The 26,287-nt window shown below is 44.6% G+C and overlaps 1 protein-coding gene across 2 annotated transcripts in view; it reads right to left on the bottom strand.

Annotated features, from left to right (window-relative positions):
- The window catches only part of RBPMS (RNA binding protein, mRNA processing factor), a 693,723-nt gene that overhangs the window by 223,519 nt on the left and 443,917 nt on the right, over positions 1 to 26,287 (bottom strand). For both annotated transcript variants that reach the window (XM_069237362.1, XM_069237369.1), the window contains exon 5: positions 25,654 to 25,804. In XM_069237362.1, the coding sequence (XP_069093463.1) occupies positions 25,654 to 25,804 (151 nt within the window). The remainder of the gene's footprint in view (positions 1 to 25,653; positions 25,805 to 26,287) is intronic.

Genomic DNA, 26,287 nt, shown 5'->3' with positions numbered 1-26,287 from the left:
TCGCTCACCATTTGTTGGTTTGCATGACAACCTCGTAATTTGTCAAGGCAGGCCTTGCATCATTTCTTCTTCTATGTGTGGAGCAGGGACCAAGCACTGATTGATTCAACTTAACTAGTGCCCGTCCACTGCTCCCAACATGATTGAGGTATTATTTTGTTCTTTTTAACTCCTAGTGCCCTGGAAACAGGAGGCTTGTGACTGGCAGGACAAACAAACCTGCAATTTTCTTTCTTAAAGCTAACTTTAATTTATTTTGCCAAGTTGTCTTCTCTCACTTTCCACTCACGTTTTCTTTCGTCTTTGCTTGTGGGCGCTCTTCTCAAAAGATGGCGATTAATTTCTTTGAAATATTGCAAAGCAACATTGTATCTTTATTATGTGTAATTTCTGAAATTATGCTTTAACACATAATTGTGCAGTCCACCACAATCCACCCCACTCCAATCTGCCCCATTACAATTCACTGCTTTCCGCCCCCTTTACCCTACCCAAATCCACCCCACTACAATCCAAACCATTCACCCCAATCCAATCCTAATACTCCCAACCCAACCCAACCCAATCTAATTTGCTCCACTCCAATTCACCCCGCTCTAATAAGAAAACAATCAGCACCACTCCAAAACAATCTGCCTCACGCAAATACCAAACAATATGCCCAACTCCAATTCAAAATATTCTGCCCCACTGCAATCTGCTGTACCCAAATCCAAACAATCTGCCCCCCCTCCAATCTGCCCCACTGCAATCCAAAACAATCGGCCCCACTCCAGTCCACCTCACTCCAATCGGCCCCACTTTAATCCAAAACAATCTGTCCCACTCCAATCCACCCCACTCCTATCTGCCCCAATTCAAGCCAAAATAATTTCCCCCCACTTCAATCCAATCTACCTCACCCCAATCCAATCCACCCCACTTCATCCCAATTCACCAAACTCCAGTCCACCACACACCAATCTAATCCACCCCACACCAATCCAATCCACCCAAATAAAGCCCAGTCCAACCTACCCAACTCCAATTTAATAGACCTCATCCAATCCAATCCAAGTCCACCCACTCCAGTCCAATCCACCCCACACAAGTACAATCCACCCTACTCCAATCTGACCCACCACACTCCAATCCAACCCAGCCTATTCCAATCCATCCAAGCCCACTCCAATCCAGTCCAACCTACTCCAATTCAATACACTCCATCTCACTCCAATCAAGTCCACCGCTACCTAATCCACCCCACTCCAATCCAGTCCACTTTAATCCACCCACTCCAGTTCAATCCAGTCTACATTAATTCACCCTATTCCAGTCCAATCTATCTTACTCCAAACCACCTTAATATACCCCACTTCAATCCAGTAAACTGCTCTCAATCAATCCACCCCAAACCAATCCAATCCACCTCACACCCAATCCAATCCACCTCACACCAATCCAATTCACCCCAATCCACCACTATCCACCCCACTACAATCCAGTCCACCATGCACCAACCCATTCCAGTCCAACATAATCTGCCCCACTTCAATCCAATCCACCTCACCCAATCCAATCCACCCCACAACAATCCAGTCCACCACACACCAATGTAATCCACCCCACACCAATCCACTCCACGCCAATACAGCCCAGTCCAATCTACAGCACTCCTGTCCAATAAACCTCACCCAATCCAATCCAAGTCCATCCCACTCCAGTCGAATCCACTCCACTCCAGTGCAATCCACCCTATTCCAATCTGACCCACCCTACTGCAATCCAAACCACCCTATTCCAATCCATCCCAGCCCACTCCAATCCAAGCCAACCTACTCCAGTTCAATCCACTCCATCCAACTCCAATCAAGTCCACCGTTACCCAATCCACCTCGCTGAAATCCAATCCAATCCACCCCACTCCATTCCAATCCACCTTAATTCACCCACTCAGTCCAATCCAGTCCACAATAATTCACCCTATTCGAGTCCAATCCACCTCACTCCAAACTACCTTAATAAACCCCACTTCAATCCAGTGCACCCCTCTCCAATCAATCCACTCCAAACCAATCCAATCCACCTCACACCAATCCAATTCACCCCAATCCATCCGACTCCAGTCCAATCCACCACACTCCACTCCAATACATCCTGCCCCAATCCAATCCAACCCACCCCGTTCCAATCTACCCCACCCCATACCAGTCCAATCCACTCCTTCCCACCTCAATCCGATACACCCCAAACGATCTGCTCACTCCAGTCCACCCCAATCCAATCCACCCAACTACAGTCCACACCACTGCAGTCCACTCCACTACAGTGCAATTAGCCCACACCAATCCAATCCACCTCAATGCAAACCTCCCCACCCCACTCCAATCCACCTCACCCCAATGCAACCCACCCCAATCCAATCCACCCCAATCCAATTCACCCCTCCTATCTGCCCCACCCAATCCACCCACCCCATTTCAAACCACTCCACTCCAATCCACCTCACTCCATTCCAATCCACCCCATTCCAGTTCAGTCCACAGCACTCCAATTGAATACATTTTGCCTACCCCACTCCAATCCACACCTTTCCACACCACTACAATACACCCCAGCCCAATCAAAATCCACCCCACCCCATCCCAGTTCAGTCCACCCCACTCCAATCCAATCTATCCACCCCACCTCACAATCCACCTCACTCCAATCCATCCCACTACAGTCCACTCCAATCCACCACAATCTAATCCCCCAATCCAATCCAACACACCCCATCCCAGTCCAATCCGCCCCACCCTATTCCACCACACCCCACACCACTCTAATCCACCCCATTGCAGACCACCACACTCAATCCAATCCCCCCCACTCACTCCAATCCACCACACTCTACTCCAATACACCCACTCTATCTCAATCCAATCCACCCGACCCATCCCAGTTCAGTTCACCCCACTCCAATCCATCCAGCCCACCCCAATCAATCCCACCCCACTCCAATCCAATCCGCCCCACTCCAATCCACCCCACTCTAGTCCAATCTAATCCACCCCACTCCAGTCCAATCTAGTCCACCCCACTCCAATACAATCCACCCTGCCCCAATTCAGTCCACACCACCCCAGCCCTATCGCTACAATCCAAACCACCCACCTCAATCCAATCTAATCCACCCTAATTCCATCCACCTTACCAGGGGTGGCTCCTTCACAATAGCAAAGCAGTGTCGCCCCACTGTCAAAGAGCCAGCAGCTGAGAAATAAAATATTCAATTTTATTTCTCATCTGTTGGCTGAACTGAGCCAGCCTGTGAAGGGAGGGGCAGGGCGGAGCTGGGCCATGGGAGGGGGGAGAAGAAGTTGAGTGAATGCACTAAGAGCATATGTCAGTTTGGTCGGACGTCTTAGGCCGGCCAAACTGACATGCGCACTGAGGTTTCTCAAACCGGCTGTGCAACACAGCCGGGTTGGAGAAACTGCACAGACTCTAATGCAGTATCTGAGCGGAAGACCAAGCTGCTCAGACCAACCCTGACGCTGTTCTCATGCTAGGGATAGCATGGGAACAGCACCAGGATTGTGTAAGGAGCCTGTGCTGGAGTCACAGGGACTGCTGGGACACCATTAGAAGAGGATTGCAAGGTGGCTGGCTGCGTTGGGACAGGTATATTTATTATTATTTTTTTTTTATTTTTTTTATTGACCCTACGCCTGCCCCTCTCCTTGAGATTTGCAGCAGCCGCCACTGCACCTCACCCCATTTCACTTCACACCATTAACTTTTAGCCATGCAGAACAACAGTCACACTAGTATAAAATATGACAAACACACTGTCAAAGCCAATAGCTCTTGTATAGGCGAGACCTATTGGCTTTGCCAGTGCTTGTTAATCTGGATAGGATCATGTGTGTGAACGCAATGGTGCCAGCTGTGTAATCTATATAAACGGGAGCTGCCTTACACATATAGTTTGTTGGCCAAAAGGAAGAACTCATGAAAAGGCTCCCATGAAACATGAAAACAGTGAGAAGGGAAAACACTAATTAACAATAACGATATAAAAATAAAAAAGAGGTATTTTAAGGTCATCTTTAGTTGTCTCGCAGCGTCATATAATACAAAAAGCATAAATAAAAAATATATGCATATTCATACATAGAAACTTATTGGACAACCTCTCTTCATTGATTGATCGGTTCAAGTCTCATTCTCATTTTAATTTACCTTCCAACAACACCCAACATGGGACACTTCCTGACATTGCTTATTTAGCATTTCCTTTGAGTGACAGCAACCTTCTTGACCAAATGTGCACATCCACCGCCAAAAAGGTGCATTTCAGTGTTGTGGCCGAAGCTCCACCATGGTTAACGTTTCTTTGCAAGACTATGCCCGCCACCTCGAGACCTCAAAAGTTTAACTGTTTTACTTTGAAACATCTGACTTTGATAGTACATGCTTTAAGTAAGAAAAAATATATATATATATTATATACTCTATAAAGCCAACCGATTGGCTTTGCCAGTGGTTGCTAATTAATGTACTTTTACTGCTTAAACATGTTTTCACGGCTCCGAAACAAATGAGCAAATAAGAAACTGCTCTCAAGTTTGGACAAGGGGTCACTTGTGTGATGTAAGTTCCTCTACTCCCAGCATTGTGGAGAATCAAAATCAGGCATAAATGGTCTTATACATGTTTGTGAAAGAATTATGCTGCAGTCCAAAAATTATCATAACGTTGGAAGCCCAGCACCAACCCATCAACTATTCTGCAAGTAAATATTTACCATCCTATCAATTACATCTATAAAGCGTCTTACAGCATGACATTTTTCTAACACAGAAAACAGAAAGTGCAGTAAAGCTTCATTTGGTTGTATTTTGTACAAAGAAAGGGAAACATGTTTTATAAAGAAACTAGTAAAAAGTCTTGTTAAAAGAAATATTAAGTTGAGATTTATATGTTTATTTCCCTGGACTAACAATTATGAGCAAGGGGAAAAGAAATGTTTTTTTTGGGGGGGCCATGTGTATATTTTGCATTAAAGAGAAATCACTCCTACTTAAATCACTAACTAAATTTTTTAAAGGTCATTTTGACTTTTTAAAGTAACAGTATTTCCTGGCATTTATTGTCTGAGTAAACAAATGATTCGAAACATGCTGGTAAATTACAGATGTTTCTTCATCGCCAGTGTCTCCCAAGTCTGTTTTTTTATTTTATTTTAATTAATTGTGTTGTCAATATTCATATCTTTAAATAAAAATCTTCAATACATTTACATCATTCCCATCCCATACCATTATCTACCGAATTAAACAATATAAAATATATGCAATTTAGAATTTCTGGAATACTTCAGCGTTCTTGAATATTAATAGAAGAAAAATAGATCTTGGATAGCCTGCATCCTTGTATTGTAACAATTGAGCTAAGTATCTGATCTGTGTTTCTTAGGCAAATTTTGCATAACTCCTCACTTTATTAATTATAACACAGTTTACTAAATAAATAGCCGAACCTGTGTCACAGGAACAACAAAGGTATTCCTTATTATACAATAACTACACTGATCTGTATTATCGGAATTTCAGGTTATGCTGTTAATAGGCAGGGCCACATGAATTATATGGCACTGGAGGACAAAATTATATAGAGGTTTTGACAAAAGCCAAAGTATGCAGCGTAATTCTGCATTTTTACAAGTTTGGGAAAGGTTTCACCTCATTAGTACTAGTTTAACACCCAAATACAGCAATAAGCAACAGGAAGGTGACCGGTCAACCTTTGTGAATGGCCTTACATTGAGCAGCAACATGTGTTGCTTGGTGTTTAGTAACTTTTGATGATTTTAAGCTACAGACTACTTTTTGTTAAAATGTGAAGATTATGCAGCAGATGATGTATTTTGTAACAAGTGTGGCAAATCCATAATAATGTGAGAAATTCAGCAGCTGAAAAATCGCAAACTTCTGGTGGCCCCATTAAATGGTGTATAAATGTAGGGCCATATTCACTAAGATTTTGTGTCAGGCATGCGTCACTTTTTTGGCACAGCCCTTACACAAAATCTATTTTGGTATTTACTAAGCCATGCAAATGCCAATTTGCGTGGCTTAGAGCGACTTTGTAACAAAGAATGTAATGCAATGCAGAGCATCCTCTACCTTGCATTGCCTTGCATTAGGGAGTCATAATATGGGTGGAGCATGGTCATTCCTGTGCACTTACCCAGGTATTTTGATGCAGACCCAGATTGACTGAAGTCTGTGAACCTGGGTTTGCGCAACGATGGTGCATCTACCCAAAGCTGGGGTACGAGGAGAAATATCTTTATTTCTCCTTGTTACTTTCTCTTTGCATGCCTGCTGCATTCTGCAGCACACTTACATAGAGGAATATGCCCCTAAGGATCTTTTTAGTACAGGAAGGTAGCCCTTCCTGCATAAAACTATCTTGCCCATAACAGAGGCACCCTTGCATGGTGCAAGGGTGTATGCATTGGTTCTAGGTAGCTGCAAGAGAGGCAGTGCCGGGCTGACCAGCGGGAACATTGCAATAAGCGTTCCCACCGGTCAGTCCGGCAGGAACTGTGCTACGATATAGCACTCGGCTCCCTTAAAGAAGCCGAGTGCTATCTCGTAGCACAGAGGGGGCCGAACAAAAACCTCGGAATGCGTTTGCAGACAGTGTGCATTCTGACTGTGCTGGGCAGGAGGGGCCCTGCACTGCCCATGCTATGGGCAGCGCAGGGCCTCCCTGTAACCCCCTGTACTTGTTCTCCGCCAGCCTTTTCATGGTGGGGAAACCGCCATAAAAAGGTTGGTGGAGAACAAGGTTGTAATCAGGCAGGCAGCGCTGAGTTTAGTGGCGCCCTGGCTGACCACAACCAAGACCGCCGTCAGCCTGTCAGGAACAATGTACCTGACAGGAACGATGGTACCCTGGCAGGTCCACCCGCCAGGATTGTAATCGGGCGGTCGGACCACCTGGAGTGCGGCGGTTGGACAATCAACGTGAGTGTGGCGGTCCTTGGACAGCCACACTTGTAATGAGGCCCTCAGTGCATTTATGTTTGCATAACCTACTAACAAATACAACGTGTTACCTCAGGCAAATACTTGTTCTCCAGGAAGGCCATGCAGCAAGGATATTTTATCTAGTCATACTTATAGTTGTGTGCTCTTTTTTGAATAATCAGTTTTGTTATCTGAGAAAACAAAACCAAGATCAGGATTAACCTCTATAGTGCCGGCATCGGCCACTGGCCGACGCCCGCACTACCTCCCTGGTGCAGGTCACAACTAGTGAGGGAGTTAAAAAAATCCTCTGATGCGTTGCATTGGAGGATTTTTTTCTTTTATTAAAAAAACCCAAGGAGGCACAGAAGAGCTTCTGTGTCTCCATGCCCTTTGTGATATCAGCACGCCATGAGGCACGCTGAAGTCACTGTTTGTTTTGGCTGCTTCCTGCTCCGGTGGGGAAAACGGGCCCAAACAGGCCTCCCCAACGTTCGGGAAGGCCTTGTTTGAAAGGGGAGATTTTCCCCTTTCAAACAAGGCCTTCCTGAACCGGTTTCCTGGCCCACGATCTCAGTGCAGGAAACCCCACTAGACACTAGAGCTTTCACTCGGGGGGTCGCACCCCCCCCGGAAAACGGTAGGTTTAATACAAATGAAATGTATGTGCGAGAGGGGCTATGGAGAGATTAAGGGCATTTTTGCAGGTGGTAGTGAGGGAATTGGAGGAGGTAATGGGAGTGGGAGCACCAATAATGATTATTGGACTGGGCGCTAGAGGCACTAAAGACTGTGACGATTGGTATGTGACAAGGTGAAGTAATAGTGTGTCTTTTTTGGAGTGTCTTGAGAGAACGTGCTGATTGAGGGAAGAAGCGAAGGTAAAGTGACCTCTACTGTTGCACGTATCAAACACACACCAGCAATTTTGTGACTGTCTACGTAGGCTAGTATTTTAGGGTGACAGTTTAGCCAGTAGCAGAGATGGCGTCTCGTTGGATGACTGCTGCTCAAGCCCTCACTCGAGTTATAGAGGACAGCTCTGACGTAGGATCAGAGACTGAGACAGCAGATACTGAAACAGCACCTGAGGGATAGGACAATGGCGCGACTCTGGGAGTGATTTTTCAGTCGGAGGAGTCCCATTCGATAACTCCTCTTCCACTGATTATGAGGGAGGTGCTGAGGACAGTCCTGCTGTCCCTTCGAAAGCACAGTTTGTGCAGCGGGATAATAGCAGATTAGCCCAACCCAGAGAGCAGGTGCATGCGGTGGCAAGCACAGAGAGAGTGCTCTCAATTTAGTCAGTCCCAAATTCCACTGCCCAAATCGTATTGTGGAGACATCAACATTATCTATCACAAAATAAACTAGTTTTGTAAGGCGTTTTTTGTCCTGGGCTCGGCGGCCATATAGGGAAACCTATCAAACCAAAAAAATTTTGGAAACTAGACATCCGGGTGAGTCCACAGAGGTGTGACTTGTGTGGATTCCTCAAAGGTTTCTTACCCAGAATATTCTTCAAAGGTGAAATGCTGAATAGAAACTCATTTTTTTCTTGCATTTCTGTCACACAAACTACAGGAATATGTTGGGATCCACAAAATTACCACCACCCAGTGTTTGCCCTCCTGTCCTGATAAAAACGCTACCCCACTTGAGTGCCTGTACCTAGTGCCTGCGTCAGAAATGGATCACCCCAGGGTCAACAGTTGCCCTCATGTAAGGACCAACATTGAACGTTGTTTGATCTATTCCTGACACGGGCACTAGGCCTACCAACACAAGTGAGGTACCATTTTTATCAAGAGACTTGGGGAAATGGGGTGTGGAAGGACATTTGTGGCTCTTCTCAGATTCTAGAACTTTCTATCACCAAAATGTGAGGAAAAAGGTTTTTTTTTAACCAAAATTGAGGTTTGCAAAGGATCCTGGGTAACAGAACCTGGTGAGAGCGCCACAAGTTACCCCATCCTGAGTTCCCCTGGGAGTCTAGTTTTAAAACATGCACAGGTTTGGTAGGTTTTCCTAGGTACCGGCTGAGCTAGAGACCAAAACCACAGCTAGGCACTTTCCACAAAACAGGTTAGTTTTCTTTGGGGAAATGTGATGTGTCCATGTTGTGTTTTGGGGAATTTCCTGTTGCAGGCACTAAGCCTATCCACACAAGTGAGGTACCATTTTAATCAGGAGACTTGGGCGAATGCTGTGTGGAAGGAAGTTTGTGGCTCCACACAGATTTCAGAACTTTGCAGCACCAAAATCTGAGGGAAAAGTGTTTTTTTTGCCAAACTGTGAGGTTTACAAAGGATTCTGGGTACCAGAACCTGGTGAGAGCCCGACAAGTCACCCCATTCAGAGTTCCCCTAGGTATCTAGTTTCCAAAAATATATAGGTTTGCTAGGTTTCCCTAGCTGCCGGCTGAGCTAGAGGCCAAAATCCACAGCCAGGTACTTTGCAAAAAACACCTCTGTTTTCACTGGAAAAACGTGATGTGTCCACGTTGTGTTTTGGGGCATTTCCTGTCGCGGGCACTAGGCTTACCCATACAAGTGAGGTTCCATATTTATGGGGATACTTGCTGGAATTCTGGGTGAAGGAAGTTTGCGGCTTCTCTCAGATTCCAGAACTTTGCAGCACCGAAATCAGAGGGAAAAGTGTTTTTTTTGGCCAAATTGTGAAGTTTGCAAAGGATTCTGGGTAACAGAAGCTGGTGAGAGCCCCACAAGTCACCCCATCCTATGTTCCCGTAGGTGTCTAGTTTTCTAACATGCACAGGTTTAGATGGTTTCCCTATGTGCCGGCTGAGCTAGGGGCCAAAATCCACACCTAGTAGGCACTTTCCGAAAAACACGTCAGATTTCAATGTAAAAATGTGAGGTGTCCATATTGCGTTTCCTGTCGCAGGCATTAAGCCTACCCACGCAAGAGAGGTACCATTTTTATCAGGAGACTTGGGGGAACACAGAATAGCAGAACATGTGTTTTTGCCCCTTGTCTTTCTCGAAATTTTTTCCTTCCAAATGTAAGACAGTGTGTAAAAAAAAGACGTCTATTTGAGAAATGCCCTGTATTTCACATGCTAGTACGGGCACCCCGGAATTCAGAGATGTGCAAATAAACACTGCTTCTCAACACCTTATCTTGTGCCCATTTTGGAAATGCAAAGGTTTACTTGATACCTATTTTTCACTCTTTATATTTCACCAAATGAATTGCTGTACACCCGGTATACAATGAAAACTCATTGCAAGGTGCAGCTCCTTTATTCGCTCTGGGTACCTAGGGTTCTTGATGAACCTACAAGCCCCATATATCCCCGCTACCAAAAGAGTCCAGCAGACGTAACGGTATGTTACCTTTGAAAATATGACATTGCAGGAAAAAGTTACAGAGTAAAACGTAGAGATAAATGGCTGGTTTTTTTCACCTCAATTTCAATATTTTTTTATTTCAGGTATTATTTCCTGTAGGAAAAACTTGTAAGATCTTCACACATGACCCCTTGCTGAATTCAGAATTGTGTCTACGTTTCAGAAATGGTTAGCTGTCTGGGATCCAGCATTGGTTTCATACCAATTTCTGTCACTAACTGGAAGGAGGCTAAAAGCACAAAAAATAGTAAAAATGGGGTATGTCCCAGTAAAATGTCAAAATTGTGTTGAAAAATGTGGTTTTCTGATTCAAGTCTGCCTGTTCCTGAAAGCTAGGAAGATGGTGATTTTAGCATCGCAAACCCTTTGTTGATGCCATTTTCAGGGAAAAAACGCATGCTTTCTTCTGCAGCCCTTTTTCCCATTTACCTGAAAAAAAGAAAATGTTAGCTGTATTTTGGCTAATTTCTAGGTATCATCCAGGGGAACCCACAAACTCTGGGTACCTTTAGAATCCCTAGGATGTTGGAAAAAAAGGACGCAAATTTGGTGTGGATAGCTTATGTGGACTAAAAGTTATGAAGGCCTAAGCACGAACTTCCCCAAATAGCCAAAAAAGGGCTGGGGGGCAGGAGGGGGGGTTGAGAGGCCCAGCAGCTAAGATGTGCACAGTATTTGATAATCGCTCAATAATAAATAAAATGAATATGAAATGCAGGCGTCACATTTCCGACAATAAAGAAACAAAGAACTTCAAGGACACAACGAAAAGACAGAAGGGAGAAGGACAGGAATTGGAGATGGTCATTACCGCCAGCTATACATGGACACATAAACATACATAAGTAAACAAATAAATGAATAAGTAAGTAAATAAATAAATGCATAAAAAGAAGGCTGTCTGGCTACCACTAAAATTGCAAATCCAGAAGCAGGGAGGGAAGAGTCTTGCCTCTTGCCTAAGTCCATGGGGGTTTCTGACTTCATTAGAGATTGTGAAACTGAAGAGGAAACTTGCCTTCATGTGCTTCAGTGCTATGCTTGTGGGACTGCAAGAGTGCAAACTTCTGGCACCATTACTGAAGGACCATGTAACTCTTTTGATTAATTTAAACAGCATAACATTTAATGGATGTAAAACAAATGGATGCAATATAATACTTTTTCTGGTATGCCTTAGTTAAACAGGGCTGTCTGCAAAGTGAGTAATTGTCTTTTATGATTGTAATATATGTGTTCATCTGGCCTAATCATAAACTGCCGAACATAAATTACAATTAAAAGGCTAAACCATTAGTTGTGCTAGACTTAGGGATCTGCTATGGCGGTTGTCAATTTTCCCTTGAACAGTCCCTGGTTTGCCCATGTCCCTTTAAACAGGACTGTAAGGACCATGTTTACTTTACTTTCTATAATTGTGATTAGTGACCTTCACCCAAATAACTCGGCTACAAAAAGGTGATTGTTAAAGGACTGGGGGGGGGGGCGTGTTTTTCTCAGTGGTTAATCCTTTGTTAAGATCACGGGCCGGTGTATTATGTCACTTCTGTAACGCTTGCCATTCCGATTAATGTATCTGTGTTGTGAACACTCACAAGGGAATTGCGTTGGTGTTTCAAGTATAGCATGAAGGGAGCAGGGGCCAACATAAGCAAAACACAGAAAATGCCTGGCTTGCCTTCCGGGAGCCTGACTTCATGCCCCAAAAGTTTTGAGAAAATGAAAATTGGTAATGTTAACAGAACTGGCTTTATTGTGCTGGACCCTGCACTCAGAAAGGCACACCACGTACCGTGCATTCACATGAGCACATCTCTCACCCGGCACTCACAGAAGCACATCTCCTATCATGCACTCAGATGGGAACATCACTCGCCCTGCTCTCACGGGTGCACACTTCTCACACCTTGTATCATATGAGCACATTACTCACCCTGCTCTCACGGGTGCACACTCCTCACACCCTGTATCATATGAGCACATCTCTCACCCGTCCCTGACGGAAGCACATCTCCTATCATGCACTCAGACGGGTACATCATCTACCCTGCTCTCACGGGTGCACACTTCTCACACCTTGTATAGTATGAGCACATTCCTCACCCCGCTCTCACGGGTGCACACTTCTCACACCTTGTATCATATGAGCGCATTACTCACCCCGCTCTCACGGGTGCACACTTCTCACACCTTGTATCATATGAGCGCATTACTCACCCCGCTCTCACGGGTGCACTGCTCTCTCAGGTGCACACTTCTCACACCTTGTGTCATATGAGCACATTCCTCACCCCGCTCTCACGGGTGCACACTTCTCACACCTTGTGTCATATGAGCACATTCCTCACCCCGCTCTCACGGGTGCACACTTCTCACACCTTGTATAGTATGAGCACATTCCTCACCCCGCTCTCACGGGTGCACACTCCTCACACCTTGTGTCATATGAGCGCATTACTCACCCCGCTCTCACAGGTGCACTGCTCTCTCAGGTGCACACTCCTCACGCCTTGTATCGTATGAGCACATTACTCACCCCGCTCTCACAGGTGCACTGCTCTCTCAGGTGCACACTCCTCACACCTTGTATCGTATGAGCGCATTACTCACCCTGCTCTCTCAGGTGCACACTTCTCACACCTTATATCGTATGAGCGCATTACTCACCCTGCTCTCACGGGTGCACACTTCTCACACCTTGTATCGTATGAGCACATTACGCACCCTGCTCTCACAAGCGCACACTCCTCACACCTTGTATCATATGGGCACATTACTCACCCTGCTCTCTCAGGTGCACACTTCTCACACCTTGTATCATATGAGCACATTACTCACCCCGCTCTCACGGGTGCACACTTCTCACACCTTGTATCGTATGAGCACATTACGCACCCTGCTCTCACAAGCGCACACTCCTCACACCTTGTATCATATGGGCACATTACTCGCCCTGCTCTCACGGGTGCACACTTCTCACACCCTGTACCATATGAGCATGTCACTCACCCCGCTCTCACGGGTGCACACTTCTCACACCTTGTATCGTATGAGCACATTACGCACCCTGCTCTCACAAGCGCACACTCCTCACACCTTGTATCATATGGGCACATTACTCGCCCTGCTCTCACGGGTGCACACTTCTCACACCCTGTACCATATGAGCATGTCACTCACCCCGCTCTCACGGGTGCACACTTCTCACACCTTGTATCGTATGAGCACATTACGCACCCTGCTCTCACAAGCGCACACTCCTCACACCTTGTATCATATGGGCACATTACTCGCCCCGCTCTCACAGGTGCACACTTCTCACACCCTGTACCATATGAGCATGTCACTCACCCCGCTCTCACGGGTGCACACTTCTCACACCTTGTATCATATGAGCACATTACTCACCCTCCTCTCACAGATGCACACTTCTCACACCTTGTATCATATGGGCACATTACTCGCCCCGCTCTCACAGGTGCACACTTCTCACACCTTGTATCATATGAGCACATTACTCACCCCGCTCTCACAAGTGCACTGCTCTCACAGGTGCACACTTCTCACACCTTGTATCGTATGGGCACATTAGTCACCCTGCTCTCACGGGTGCACACTCCTCACATCTAGTATCATATGGGCACATTACTCACCCCGCTCTCAGGGGTGCACACTTCTCACACCTTGTATCATATGAGCACATTACTCACCCTGCTCTCACAAGTGCACTGCTCTCACAGGTGCACACTTCTCACAACTTGTATCATATGGGCACATTACACGCCCCGCTCTCACAGGTGCACACTTCTCACACCTTGTATCATATGAGCACATTACTCACCCTGCTCTCACAGGTGCACTGCTCTCACAGGTGCACACTTCTCACACCTTGTATCATATGGGCACATTACTCACCCTGCTGTCACAGGTGCACACTCCTCACATCTAGTATCATATGGGCACCTTAGTCATCCTGCTGTCACGGGTGCACACTTCTCACACCTTGTAACATATGAGCACATTACTCACCCTCCTCTCACAGATGCACTGCTCTCACAGGTGCACACTTCTCACACCTTGTATCGTATGGGCACATTAGTCACCCTGCTCGCTCTCACGGGGGCACACTTCTCACACCTTGTATCATATGAGCACATTACTCACCCGCTCTCACGGGTGCACACTTCTCACACCTTGTATCATATGAGCACATTACTCACCCCGCTCTCACAAGTGCACACTTCTCGTATTTATGAATACATTACTCACCCTGCAATCACAGGGCATCAACTCTCACACCTTGCATTCAAAGAAGCATAACCCCACCCTCCACTCATACTGGCACACCACTCACCCTGCAATCACACAAGAGGACTACTCACCCTACACTCACACAGGCACAACCATCATGCAGCACTCAAACAGCTGCACCCAGGGACATCGCTCAACCTGCACTCACGTAGACGCACATCTCCCTTTGCACTGACAAAGGCACAAATCTCCCCTGTACTCACACCGGGGTACCACACAGCCAGCCCAGACATACAGGGTATCAGGAAGAAGAGGTGCTGGCTGCCAGGGTAGAATGGTGGCTGGTTGCCAAGGTGGACAACATCAATATAGGGTGTAGAGTCAAATGGGAGCCAGTGGGAGCCAATGAATAAGGACACGGGATCCCAGGCTTCCAAGGCAAAGTACCAGAGTGTACAGAAATGTTCCAGTTAATGGATCAGAGATGTAATAGTTGGGTTTGGAAGGCTACGTAGCCTCTGTACCAACTTCCTCCTCTTTTACATGACATTACCCCCACCTCTTGCCTGCAAAGGTCACAGACTGAGAGTCTGTTATGCTCATGCATGGTCTCCTGCACAGCTTTGACAGACTCCTCTGGGGCTTCTAGGAGGTAGGAGGAGTACACCATACCTGGTTTGTCGGGCGAGCATGAGGTCCAATTGAGGCTCGTGGTGAAGCCCCTGGCTCCCTCAAGGCATCAGTGTCTCAGTTGCAGTCTCATCCACAGCCCATGGAGACTATTACAGGGCTCGCAAGTTGGGCCCAGGGTGCCCCTGTTCCTTCAATAGCCTTGCGGCAGCCTTGCCAAGTTTCCCAGGTCCATGTGTGATGTGCTGCTCAAGTCCAGTTTTTTTCCTTTGAATTCTGGGAATTGTAGACTTGTTTATTTAATTATAAAACAGGACTACAAGTCCCAGAATTAAAAGGAAAAAACTGGACTGGAGTAGCACATCACGCATGGTCCTTTGTAAACGTTGACAGCTATGTCGTGGTTGGATAAGTGTTGTGGGCTGTGGCAAGGGGCACCTCTGCAGAATCATGAACGCACAGAGCATTCCCTTGCACGTAGGCCCCAAGAGCCTTTAAGACAAACTTGATGGAAGTCACGCCCAAACAATAATACAGGCAAGCAGTGGCGGCTGGCAGCTATAGGAGGGAGGGGGGAGGTCAAGGGACACATACACACTCATTCTTTCACACACAGACACGCACGCACGCACACACATCCATTAACAACACTCGTACCATTCAAACATGCACGCACCCACCAAACATTCATTTTAAAACATCACACACACTCATTCTTTCTCACACGCACGCACATCCATTAACAACATTCATACCATTCAAACATACACGCATGCACCAAACATTCATTTTAAAAGATCGCACACACTCATTCTTTCACACACACACGCACGCTCATCCATAAACAACACTCATAACACTCAAACATGCACGCACACACCAAACATTCAATTTAAAACATCACAAACATACACACACACACTTACCTTCAGCCTCCAGGTCCCAGGAGGGTTGGGACTGCTGCCTATCCTCATTGGCTGACCTGAGGTCAGCCAATGAGGGAAGGCAGCAGTCCCAGCCTCATCACAGAGTGGGATGGGGTCAGTGAGACTGCTGACCCCACCTCACTCTGTGACGAGGTGTCACTGATTGACACTCGCCCTGGGCGCTTCAGGGTTTAAACTTGAAGCGCCCAGGGCGAGTGTCAATGGGTGACGCTTTCCTCGTCACCCAGGGGAGGGCCTCAAGGCACCTTTGCTGGGCCGAGGAGGTGACGCCCATAGGAGCTGTGACCTCCTCAGCCCAGCAAAGTTCAGGTCAGGCAGCCAGGAGTCTGCGCAAATTGCGCATGTCTGCTCCTGGCTGCCTGACTTGAACAAGAAGAGTGTCTGTCAGGCTGACCTTTGTTCAGCCTGACAGACACTCTTCATGAGGGTCAAAAGGTGGAGGGGCGTGTCCCCTCCGCCCTAAAGGACGGGCCGCCACTTCAGGCAAGCATACAGGGACTTGAACTTGCTGCAGCTGTTCATTGTGAACTTGCATCATTGAAAACGAACAAGACATCATGATTCTTCGGCTGGTCACATTGCTGCTGGCTCACATGACAGGTTGAGGAGAAAACCTTTTCAGCCAATACTATCACAGTGGAGGGTGTCTACCATGTGAACTTCCGCGCCATTACATTTCAACGTGGCCGTCATTTTAGATAAGGGAATACATTTCATGAGCCTGTAAGAGTGCAATAGGCACTCTTTTTCGGTGAAAGCAGACAAAGTCTGCCTAATCCAATGATATACTTAAAGTAACCAACATGTGGGCGGAGCCAAAGTCCCTCTCTCAGCAGTATTTTCTAAAGTTCTTTTTCTGTTGATCACAAAAGGTACGGCCAAACCAGACCAAAAAAGCAATGCGTGCAATGACTCGCATGGAGCATGCCTCGAAAGCAATATGTGCAATGACCTGTGTGGAGCATGCCCTTCCATGCAGGACTTATATAAAATATGAATGCCACACTTGGCTTTCTCCCCGAACACACAAGTGTAAGTTCACAATTATTGGCGACCTCTAGAGATCCTGAGAATGTGGGTGATTCAGAGCTCCAGAGAGAGTTTAAGCCTATTTCTGTCACATTGGTTCAGACAGTACCAAATATTTTGAGGTTTGTGATGCTCCTTATTCCTTTATTTGACTGGAGTTGAGGTGATTCGCATGCTTCTTCTCATCCTTTTATACATCAAATATGTAAGTTCTGAAAAGGCATTGTCCAAGAGATGAACGTCAAAAGGAAAAAACACCCTGCGTTAAACCCATAACGTTAGAAGATTGCTGGTCATTTTTACGGTTTAACAAAATCTCCCATCACTCATATATCCTACATCGTCGTACATTTTATAGGGTTTTGTGCTTCATTAAATACATTTATTTGTTGCCTTTTGCTTTAAAAAAAAGGTCCCTGAGCTCCAAACCTTTTCCTTATCTCTGATGGTCGCTAGTTTCCTAAAATTGTAACAAATGCCTAGCTTAGTAAATTAGAACAAAGAAAATGACCACACAAGGGGGGTGACTTAAGAACCTCTAGCGCCTCTCTGCGCCACATTAGTGCCACTTTTTTTATGCTAATGTGGCCAAATGAGGCCAAAATCGCAGCACCAAATTTACAAAGTCACACAATACATGCATTGCTCCACTTTGTAACCCTTTGTGCTACACTATGCCTGTGCCACACATGTATGCAAAGGGGGTGTTCCCCCGCTAGAAGGGACGAAAGAAATGGCTCGAAGAAATATAGGAGATTTCTTTGTATCATTTCTTTCGGCACTTTTAACGCCTGCTCAGAGCAGGTGTTAAAAGGAGGCACGCCATTTTTATAAATGGGCCTCAATGGGCTTTGCAGGATTAGCGTCAACATTTTTGACACTAGTCATGAGAAGCCCTCAACTATGGTGCGCCGTATCTTAGATACGGCACACACATGGTGGCGTTAGGGGGGGCGCTAAGGGGCACAAGGAAAGTGATGCAGCACTGGGTGCAGCGCCACTTTCCTTAAATCAGGCCCTATTTATTTTGTGACAAATCATTCTTACTCAGTTGACTGCTTTATTAATACACAAACATATCAAGATGGCCTATAGCACAATGGAAGCAGACCCCATAGCTTTTGCAGTCCTTACTGCACTTTGTAGTGTTAAAATAAGAGATGGCAAATGTATTATCGATCTGGACAATGATTAATTTGTAAAAAAAATTTAAAAAAAGAAGTGACCGTTCTTAACGTTTTTTTAGGAAGACCTTAGCCCATTTCCACGACTAGTGCAGCCCACTGTCGCCGGCACGGCCTACTTCCACCCCGGTGCCACTTAGCCATTTACCTCTCTATCCTTTATCTCTGATCTGCTCCCTAACTTTACTATTAATCTTCACTCTCCCTGCTGTATATATTCATTAAACTCCTTTTATTTTGTTCTTTTGTCATCACTGGTCTGTCACCTTTCTATTTTAGATGTGCTCTTTCTCTTTCCTACACTTGCTTGCCTCTCTCTCCCCATCTACCTATGCTCTGCTCTCTCCCGTGGAGCTTTTGCATCTCGCTTTCAGCCCTCACCAACCCTTTGTCCATTTTACCCAACTCTGCTCTTTTTTCTCTGCTACTTTCTATTCTCTGTTCTCTACCCTCCTTTCCTGCCTTCTCTCTTTATCTCTACATGCTGCAGGACATTCCACCCTGGGCCTGGAAAAATATGATCACGTCACCTAGGTAGGAAATTGGGTTTTTGATTGAAAGGGTAAAGACCCTTCTCAAAAAACAACCACTTTCCCGGTCAGGAAAATCACAAAAGTCACTAAATTAATCTGGTAACTTGGCACAAAAGTAGTCAGGCGACTTAGAGTCAATGTGTAAAATATTTATGCACCACACAAACAGTAATAAAGTGAAAACATGGAACTAGAAAATTCCCACACCAATTTAGAAATATAGAGTAAAATGTAATAAGTAAAATTAGACCAAATTACAAAACTCCAATCAGCAGAATCGGAGAGATGCAGTCTCAAACATTTAGGTGATTATAACACCCAAAAGCACAAATCGACACTCATGATTATCTGGTCGTGCCCGACTGGGGGAAAGTCACAAATTCAGGCCAACCATGATTGAGAATGGTCTGGATACAGGAACTAGATTGCTGAAAACGTTACCTTCTCAATGCCAGTGCGAAGTGTCCAGTTTGAGATTGCGGAGGCTGCCATGAGCAGTGAGAGCGTCATGAAAGGTCATCGCTGTAGAATGAAGAGAACGCCGAGTACCGCAGACAGTCATCACTGTAGCACAAAGATCCGTCTGGTGTCTCAGATGGTTGTTGCTGGAGCTTCGCATTGGCAGTCACTGAAAGCTGTCAAAACTGTAGCGCAAAGTGCATATCTCACGTTGCTAGTCCTCTCTAGTCGTTGATGTAGCAAGACGAGTTGGGTCCACCGGAGCTATGTGTTGGCGGCCGCCATGGGTGGTGGGATCTCAGTGTGAACGGGCCTGTTTGCGGTCACTAAGAGCCAAAATCTTCAGGGTGTCTCCTCCTCTTCACAGGAGGAGCTCAACTCATGCCAGCCAACGGTCCGGACCTGCGGAGGCACCTCTTGGAGATAAGAAACTCTTTTCAGCAGAGGCAAGCAGTGCTCAGGCATGTCCAGATGCAGGTCGAGTGCAGCAAGTCAGCTGGGTAGTTGCAGGGAGGCCTCTGGAGCTTGTTGTGTCCTTGTAGTTCAAAACAGGAGGTCAGCCACCCACCCCTTGGAGTCACTCTGCATGGGCTAAAGGGAGCAGGTCTAGTCTTTCTTATCCAAGAGTAGAGCACTCATCTGGTAGCAGGGGAGTCCTTCTTCTGTAGTGTCCACAGCTCCTGGAGTGTGCTAAATTGTGGGTCTGAGGGTCTTATTTTTATGACTGGTACCAGCTTTGACATGGAAGAAACTTCTGGAGTCACCCTCCTCCCACCCAGATGGTTTTGAAAGCCCCCGACTCCAGCCCTGGTCCCAGGATGTCTGCGGTGACAAAAGGATAGTGTGAAGTCCTTTGTGACTGTGCTGAAGCAGTTCCTTTGAAATGTAAGTGGGGCTGTGCACAGCACAGCCCCTCCTATCTTGGCAGGATGACCCATCCTGCCAACAGCTAGCCCCCTTTGTATCACTGTCTGGGAGGAATACATAAAGGCCAACTGTCAACTATACCGAGTCATGTGACCAAGGATAAAGGCTGCAGGCACCAAAAGGTTAGGACAAGAAAGTACCAACTTTCCAAAAGTGCCATTTTCAGGACTGTGACTTTAAATCTGATTTGCCCTTAAAGAGAATTTTAGGTGTTATTTATTGTGGCTTGATTACAAGTTTAGGTGTTATTTATCATGCAGATTTTGGTGTTTAATGCACCAAAATTCGAACGGTATGGTAAATGGAGTACACAATTCCACTGTCAAATTTCATCAACTTTGACCTGCGAAAATTTAACGAACCTTGAGGTATTTAACGTGTCTGATAATTATCAAATGCATTAAATACCTTTTAACTAATAATTTTGTTCCACGCATAAACAGGTGTTTACGCACGGTCGGAATATAATGAGACACTCAGAATAAGGCCCTTGGTAAACACTGCAACCTGCAGTATCCGTATGTATTGGTATTTACCGTGTGCGGTAAACGTCCTTTAGCCTGAGGACTGATCAATGAATTCGTGAGTGCACCTTCTGGGGTGTACATAGTATGTACATCATTGTAACGTAAGGGTAGCTAGCATAAACAACTTAGGACTTTACCAGACCACAACCTGTCAGCTACTGAATCTACAAGTAAAGTGTTGCTTTGACAAGCAACAACATAGTTTCTTATCCCTTCATTTCTAGGGATGAGTGAATCTTCCAGGTGGGGGATTCTGGGCTACTGAACCCAGAACCCACTGGATGCTGTCTACAGTGCAGGCATGAACTCAGTTGGCAATTTATGGCTGTGCTGAGAACACTGTATAAGTGAATATAGGGCTGGGCCATAGTCTGAGATTGCAGCTACATATTTCATTGGAGTTGAACCAAACTCATTTTCAGTAGTGTACAAAGATCCTCCAGCTAGCGGGTCTCTTACTGCACCCACCGAGGGGTATCCCTGGGGGGTCCATGGTAACCTCACTGCCTCTTCCCAAGAAGAAATCTCACAGGCATCCTGAATTAAGGGGTGCTGGAACAATGGGTGTGGGAGGTGCTGCAGCACCCTTCCCTCCCCCAGAATAACTATGCAGGACTTTCAAATAAGATTGATCAATAAAGAGTCCTTACATTTTGCTAACCACTGTATTGTTTTTGTTTTATCATTGAGGCTGGTATTTACTTTTCTCTTCTCTACTGCAAAGTTAATGAATTTTGTAACCAACTGACAATCATCCTGGGGTGCAGAAAGTCGAAATAAAAAGGCTGTAGTATGTCCTAGCACACAACAAAAGTGTAAAAGAACTTTACAAATATTTCAAAATATATCCTAGTAAAAAGCAAATGACTATTGCAGCTGCATCAAGTAAAATATTGGAAAAAATATACAGCTGCAAGTGAGAGGTGTATCTTTCTAATTCTGAAGCGTGACGGAAACAAGCATTTTAATAGGATTGAAACAAACCAAGGCACTTCACTTATGTGATAAATATGCACAGAATCCTAATGTCCATGAGTTGTTTGTGCACCATAGAGGTAGAGCTGATTAAAATGCCAGTGCTTAATTTGAGCTAGTGGTTTCCAGTGCTGGGCACTGGCACTTGTTTTTTTTAGGGGCAGCACTTAGTTTTCTGCATCAGGCATTTACAGCGAGCAAACGACACATATGGGAAAGGCGGAGGAAAAGAAAAGCGAAAAAGCCTCACAAAGGAAGAAAAAAGAAGGCGCAATGGGTGAGCTGAAGGGGCAGGGAGTGGCTGTAAATGGATTAGAGGCCCGAGATGGATTTAGAATTAAGCTGCTTTAGTACTCTGTGCTCTCACATTTAAATGCAGCAGCCACGTGTTTCAAAGGAGAGCTTAACTATTTTGTCTTAAGAAGACTACTCAAGAGTTGGCTCTTTCCTTCATAACCACCATATCCAAACAGCAATGGACTGCATATGCCTGTGTTGATAAATATTTATAATCTGATTATGTGTATATTCTAGAAATGTATATGTGAGTATATACATAAATATGTGTATATTATTCTATGCTTAACATATTCATAGGTCATTGCATAGCTCCTAAATAAGTTGTTATATTAGATACTTATGAATCCCTGCTTTCTTTTTTATATCACAATGAGCAAATGTTATCTTAACTCGTTTAACAGCAAGCATTTTGCTATTGAAAAATTGAGGAAAGATAAATGAATGTTAGAAAAGTACACTTATAAATTAAAAGCAAATATTGTAAATCTTGAAAGTCTGAGTTTATACAATACAACTGTACTTCTCATTGTTATACCCATTATTATATTTCTTACACACATATTCCATTACTATGTATTTACATATCTATTTATTTATTAATTTAGTCCTACTGTACTAGAGAAAAAAAGAAATGAAAATAAATAAAATTAAATAAATACATAAAATAAATAAATAAATAAATAATAATACAAAATTACTCTCTTGTAAGCTTTACTCTGTCTCCCCATTACCCTATGTCTCTATCAATCTATCCTCCATCCTCACTCTGACTCATCCCAAACCCATTCTACTACTTTGATCTCCAAAATAACCCTGCCTGAGCTGTTTCCACCTCTACCGCTCCTGGCTCACCCCACACTTCCATTTACTACTATGATCTCCCAAACAACCCTACTAAATTCTCCCTCATTTATCTCACCTTTGACTCATCCAAAGCCCCTTCTGCTATTATGATCTCTCCAACCCCTTTCCACAGACTCTTCCCTCCTCCATCTCTTCTTTAGCAAGCCTCATCCTATTACTATAAACTTCCAATTAACACTTCTGGATTCATCCCTCCTCCAGCCCTCCATTATTCCATTACTTTAGTCAATCCAACTAACAAACTCACTTATCCTCCGCTCAAATTAACTCATACTAATACCAATACTGTACTCACATTTCCCTATACTAATCTACCACCAATTCCTCTTGGGTTCCGGAGTAGCGTGCTACTTGCCAAAAAGCACTTCGATGCCTCGTCAGTGGTAGTAAGCATTATATAAATACAATTAAAAATTTAATTTACAAATTAAGCACTGACAAATGCATGCCTGACACAAATTTAATGGCCATTCGAATGGGACTGTGCTGCCTGTCAACGGCAGTAACCCCGACCCCATGCGTTCCTCCTATATGTGGGACAATGTGTTGCAAAATGCACCACCGGATGCATACCACAACCCTAGCACTCTCCTGCTGGCTGTGCGTGGCTCATTTACTACACTTCATGTAGCACTTGCTGCGATTTTTCACAAACCCTGTGACCTAACATTGATGGCAGCGCCCCTGCTCTGAAAAGTGTTCCAGTGCCCTGCCTGTGTATCACTTTCTAAATGGCACACAATCACTGGCGCACATCTTGGGCAGAAGAATACCCGCACTACTGAAGGGACAGCACAAGCACTTGCGGACAGTTATGTATTACCAAAGTGCAAACAACGGTGACTATTCCCACTGCGCTCCCACAGAACTCTGTCTAAGATCCGAGATCTCGGAAGTTTGCACTTAGTCCACATGCTAAAATAATTTGTTTTTTATAAATAAGCCTTTGACTTTTAGGCGGCAGATTCGATGTAGGGTGCTCTGAGGATGTAGAAAATATTCTGCAAATCCGTGGACCTTAATCATTTAAACTTCTATCACTGCCAAAAAACATAATAATATTTATAAAACATGTACATATTTTAATCCTTCTTATAAGAAGCCAAGTCCGGGGATTTAGGTATCGGAAAATTATAATGTGTTAAATTTGCAATCCTGAAATTACACAATATCTGGCATGAAATATATTTCCCACATTGTGACATCATCCCGTAATTTCGGTGCGGTAGACAGGGTCTACCAACCGCAACTGCAAAAAAAATGTGATGTTAATTTCAGCCAATCTGAAGCTTACTTTTAAAACTGATGAAGTGGTTAAAATGTGTCAGACCTGCAGACCTCCCAAAACGACACCGGGGGCGTTCTGTAATCTACTCGGACACTATTCCATCCTTTACAACTTTGCCTTTTTGCACCACACTTTGGAAAATAAAGTTCAACTTTCAGGTTTTCATTTTACTAAGGCTAGTTTTATAAAACAGCGTAAAAGCTGTAATAGGGATTCCAAAACAAGTGTTTTCCATTTCACATGAAACTTATTTTAAGCAAAGTCATCAATGAATACTGAGAACAGCTGAATGAAATTAGAGCAAATTAAACAATCAATGCAGCTTTATCCGGCCCACTGGAATCATGCAATTGTGTAGCCGTAGTATTTTATGCATAATTATGGATTTGCCAACTTTGGTACATAATCCATGAATCTGCTACCCAATTCGCACAGTTTTCATATTTTACAGAAAAAGATTATTCCTAGTACAGGTGGATCCAAAGTTACAAAAAGAGGCCCAAATAGTAGTTCTGCCCAATGGCAGCCCCTTTGCAAAGAATAACTGTTGACCTTTCTAATACTGATTACTGAGGGTGTTGAACTGGTGTTAATGAGGTGAAACCTTGCCCAGGCAGTATTAGAAGGTGCTGAAATGGCAAACTATTGTAAGAATACAGTGATAGACTGTAGCACACAGGATCATTTGCCTTTTATTCTCTCATACTTTTGTCAACCTTGCCACATAATTTGGCCATCAGTATGATATGTGTAAAATAATGTGTGAGGTTAGAAAGACTGAACTGGTGGGGGTGGGATTTAAGGTTAACCTACTAAGTCTAACAGATGTTTTCCTTGTCTTTCTGTCTTCTCTCTCTAAGACCTTAACCACCATGCTGCAACAGACCAGAAGTGGTTCTTGATTTCATATGTACTGGGAGATCACAGAAATACTTTTGTGATTTTAATTCCATAATACCTTGTATTTTTACCTGCTTTCGGTGGCCAGCACAGTGCCACTAGTAGGTGTAAATACCTTATTGCTGAATAAAAGAAATTAAATAAGTAAAAAAAGTCCTGTAAAACCAGTCCTATCGCAAGAATTCTGACACAACCAACGCAGCAAATGACATTGAATGAAACATACAGTTGTGTTGCGATTTGTGCTTTGAAGTTTCTTACTAACTCTTTGCCGAGTAAGAACCACACTGTTGTTATTACACAACCACCAGATGTATGCACAAGTATGGCCAGTATGCCTGGAGCATCTTCCTCCTGAGCAGGATAGAGCTGCGATTAAACCTACTGCAGTCAAAGGTAGGTCACCATGGGCTTGAAGAAGGTTGTTCCCCTGCGAAACTATAGAATCAAGGTAGACTTACATTGGTCTCTGCTGATAAACTGAGGTACGGTGTTCAACTGAAGAGTACTTGGATTCGGCGTCCCCACTAGCTTGTTCTTGGCCATCTTCGTGTTTGCCTTAGCAAACTCTAGCCGAAGGGTTTGTGGAATTTCAGGATCAAATCGAATTCCCTGCATAAAAGAGAAAACGCATGTTAAGTGGCATTCTTTACTAAAGAAATTGGACTGATACATTCATATGTGAGGAGTCACAGCCGACAAAAAGTAGTAACCACATCTGATGGTCCCCTGCATTCTTATTGCAAGTATTTGGTGTCATTATTTCTCGGGCTTTCAACCACCTGTGCATGTTCCAGAATTTATTCAAATATATATATATTTTTAAATGGCTTTACTGAGATTTAACTATTAGCCTGCTTGCAACTGCCCAACAGAAACTGTTCCATTAACATAATAACATAAACACCCCAACTGCATCTTCCTCCAGCACGGCTATATGCTGCACTCCTCGCAACTTTATGTATAGTATGTTTCCATAATCTACTGAGGTGTTCGCGGACATAATCATATCACTACACTATTTCCCACCAGCAAGCCCCGTAACTCCAACATTTTCCGTGCCAGGTCCAGACAGGAAGATCAGTTCCTCCCTCC

This window comes from Pleurodeles waltl, chromosome 1_2, assembly GCF_031143425.1.
Source record: "Pleurodeles waltl isolate 20211129_DDA chromosome 1_2, aPleWal1.hap1.20221129, whole genome shotgun sequence".
Lineage (NCBI taxonomy): Eukaryota > Metazoa > Chordata > Amphibia > Caudata > Salamandridae > Pleurodeles > Pleurodeles waltl.
Note: the sequence above shows the minus strand (reverse complement) of the source record. Positions and strands in the feature narration are given on the sequence as shown.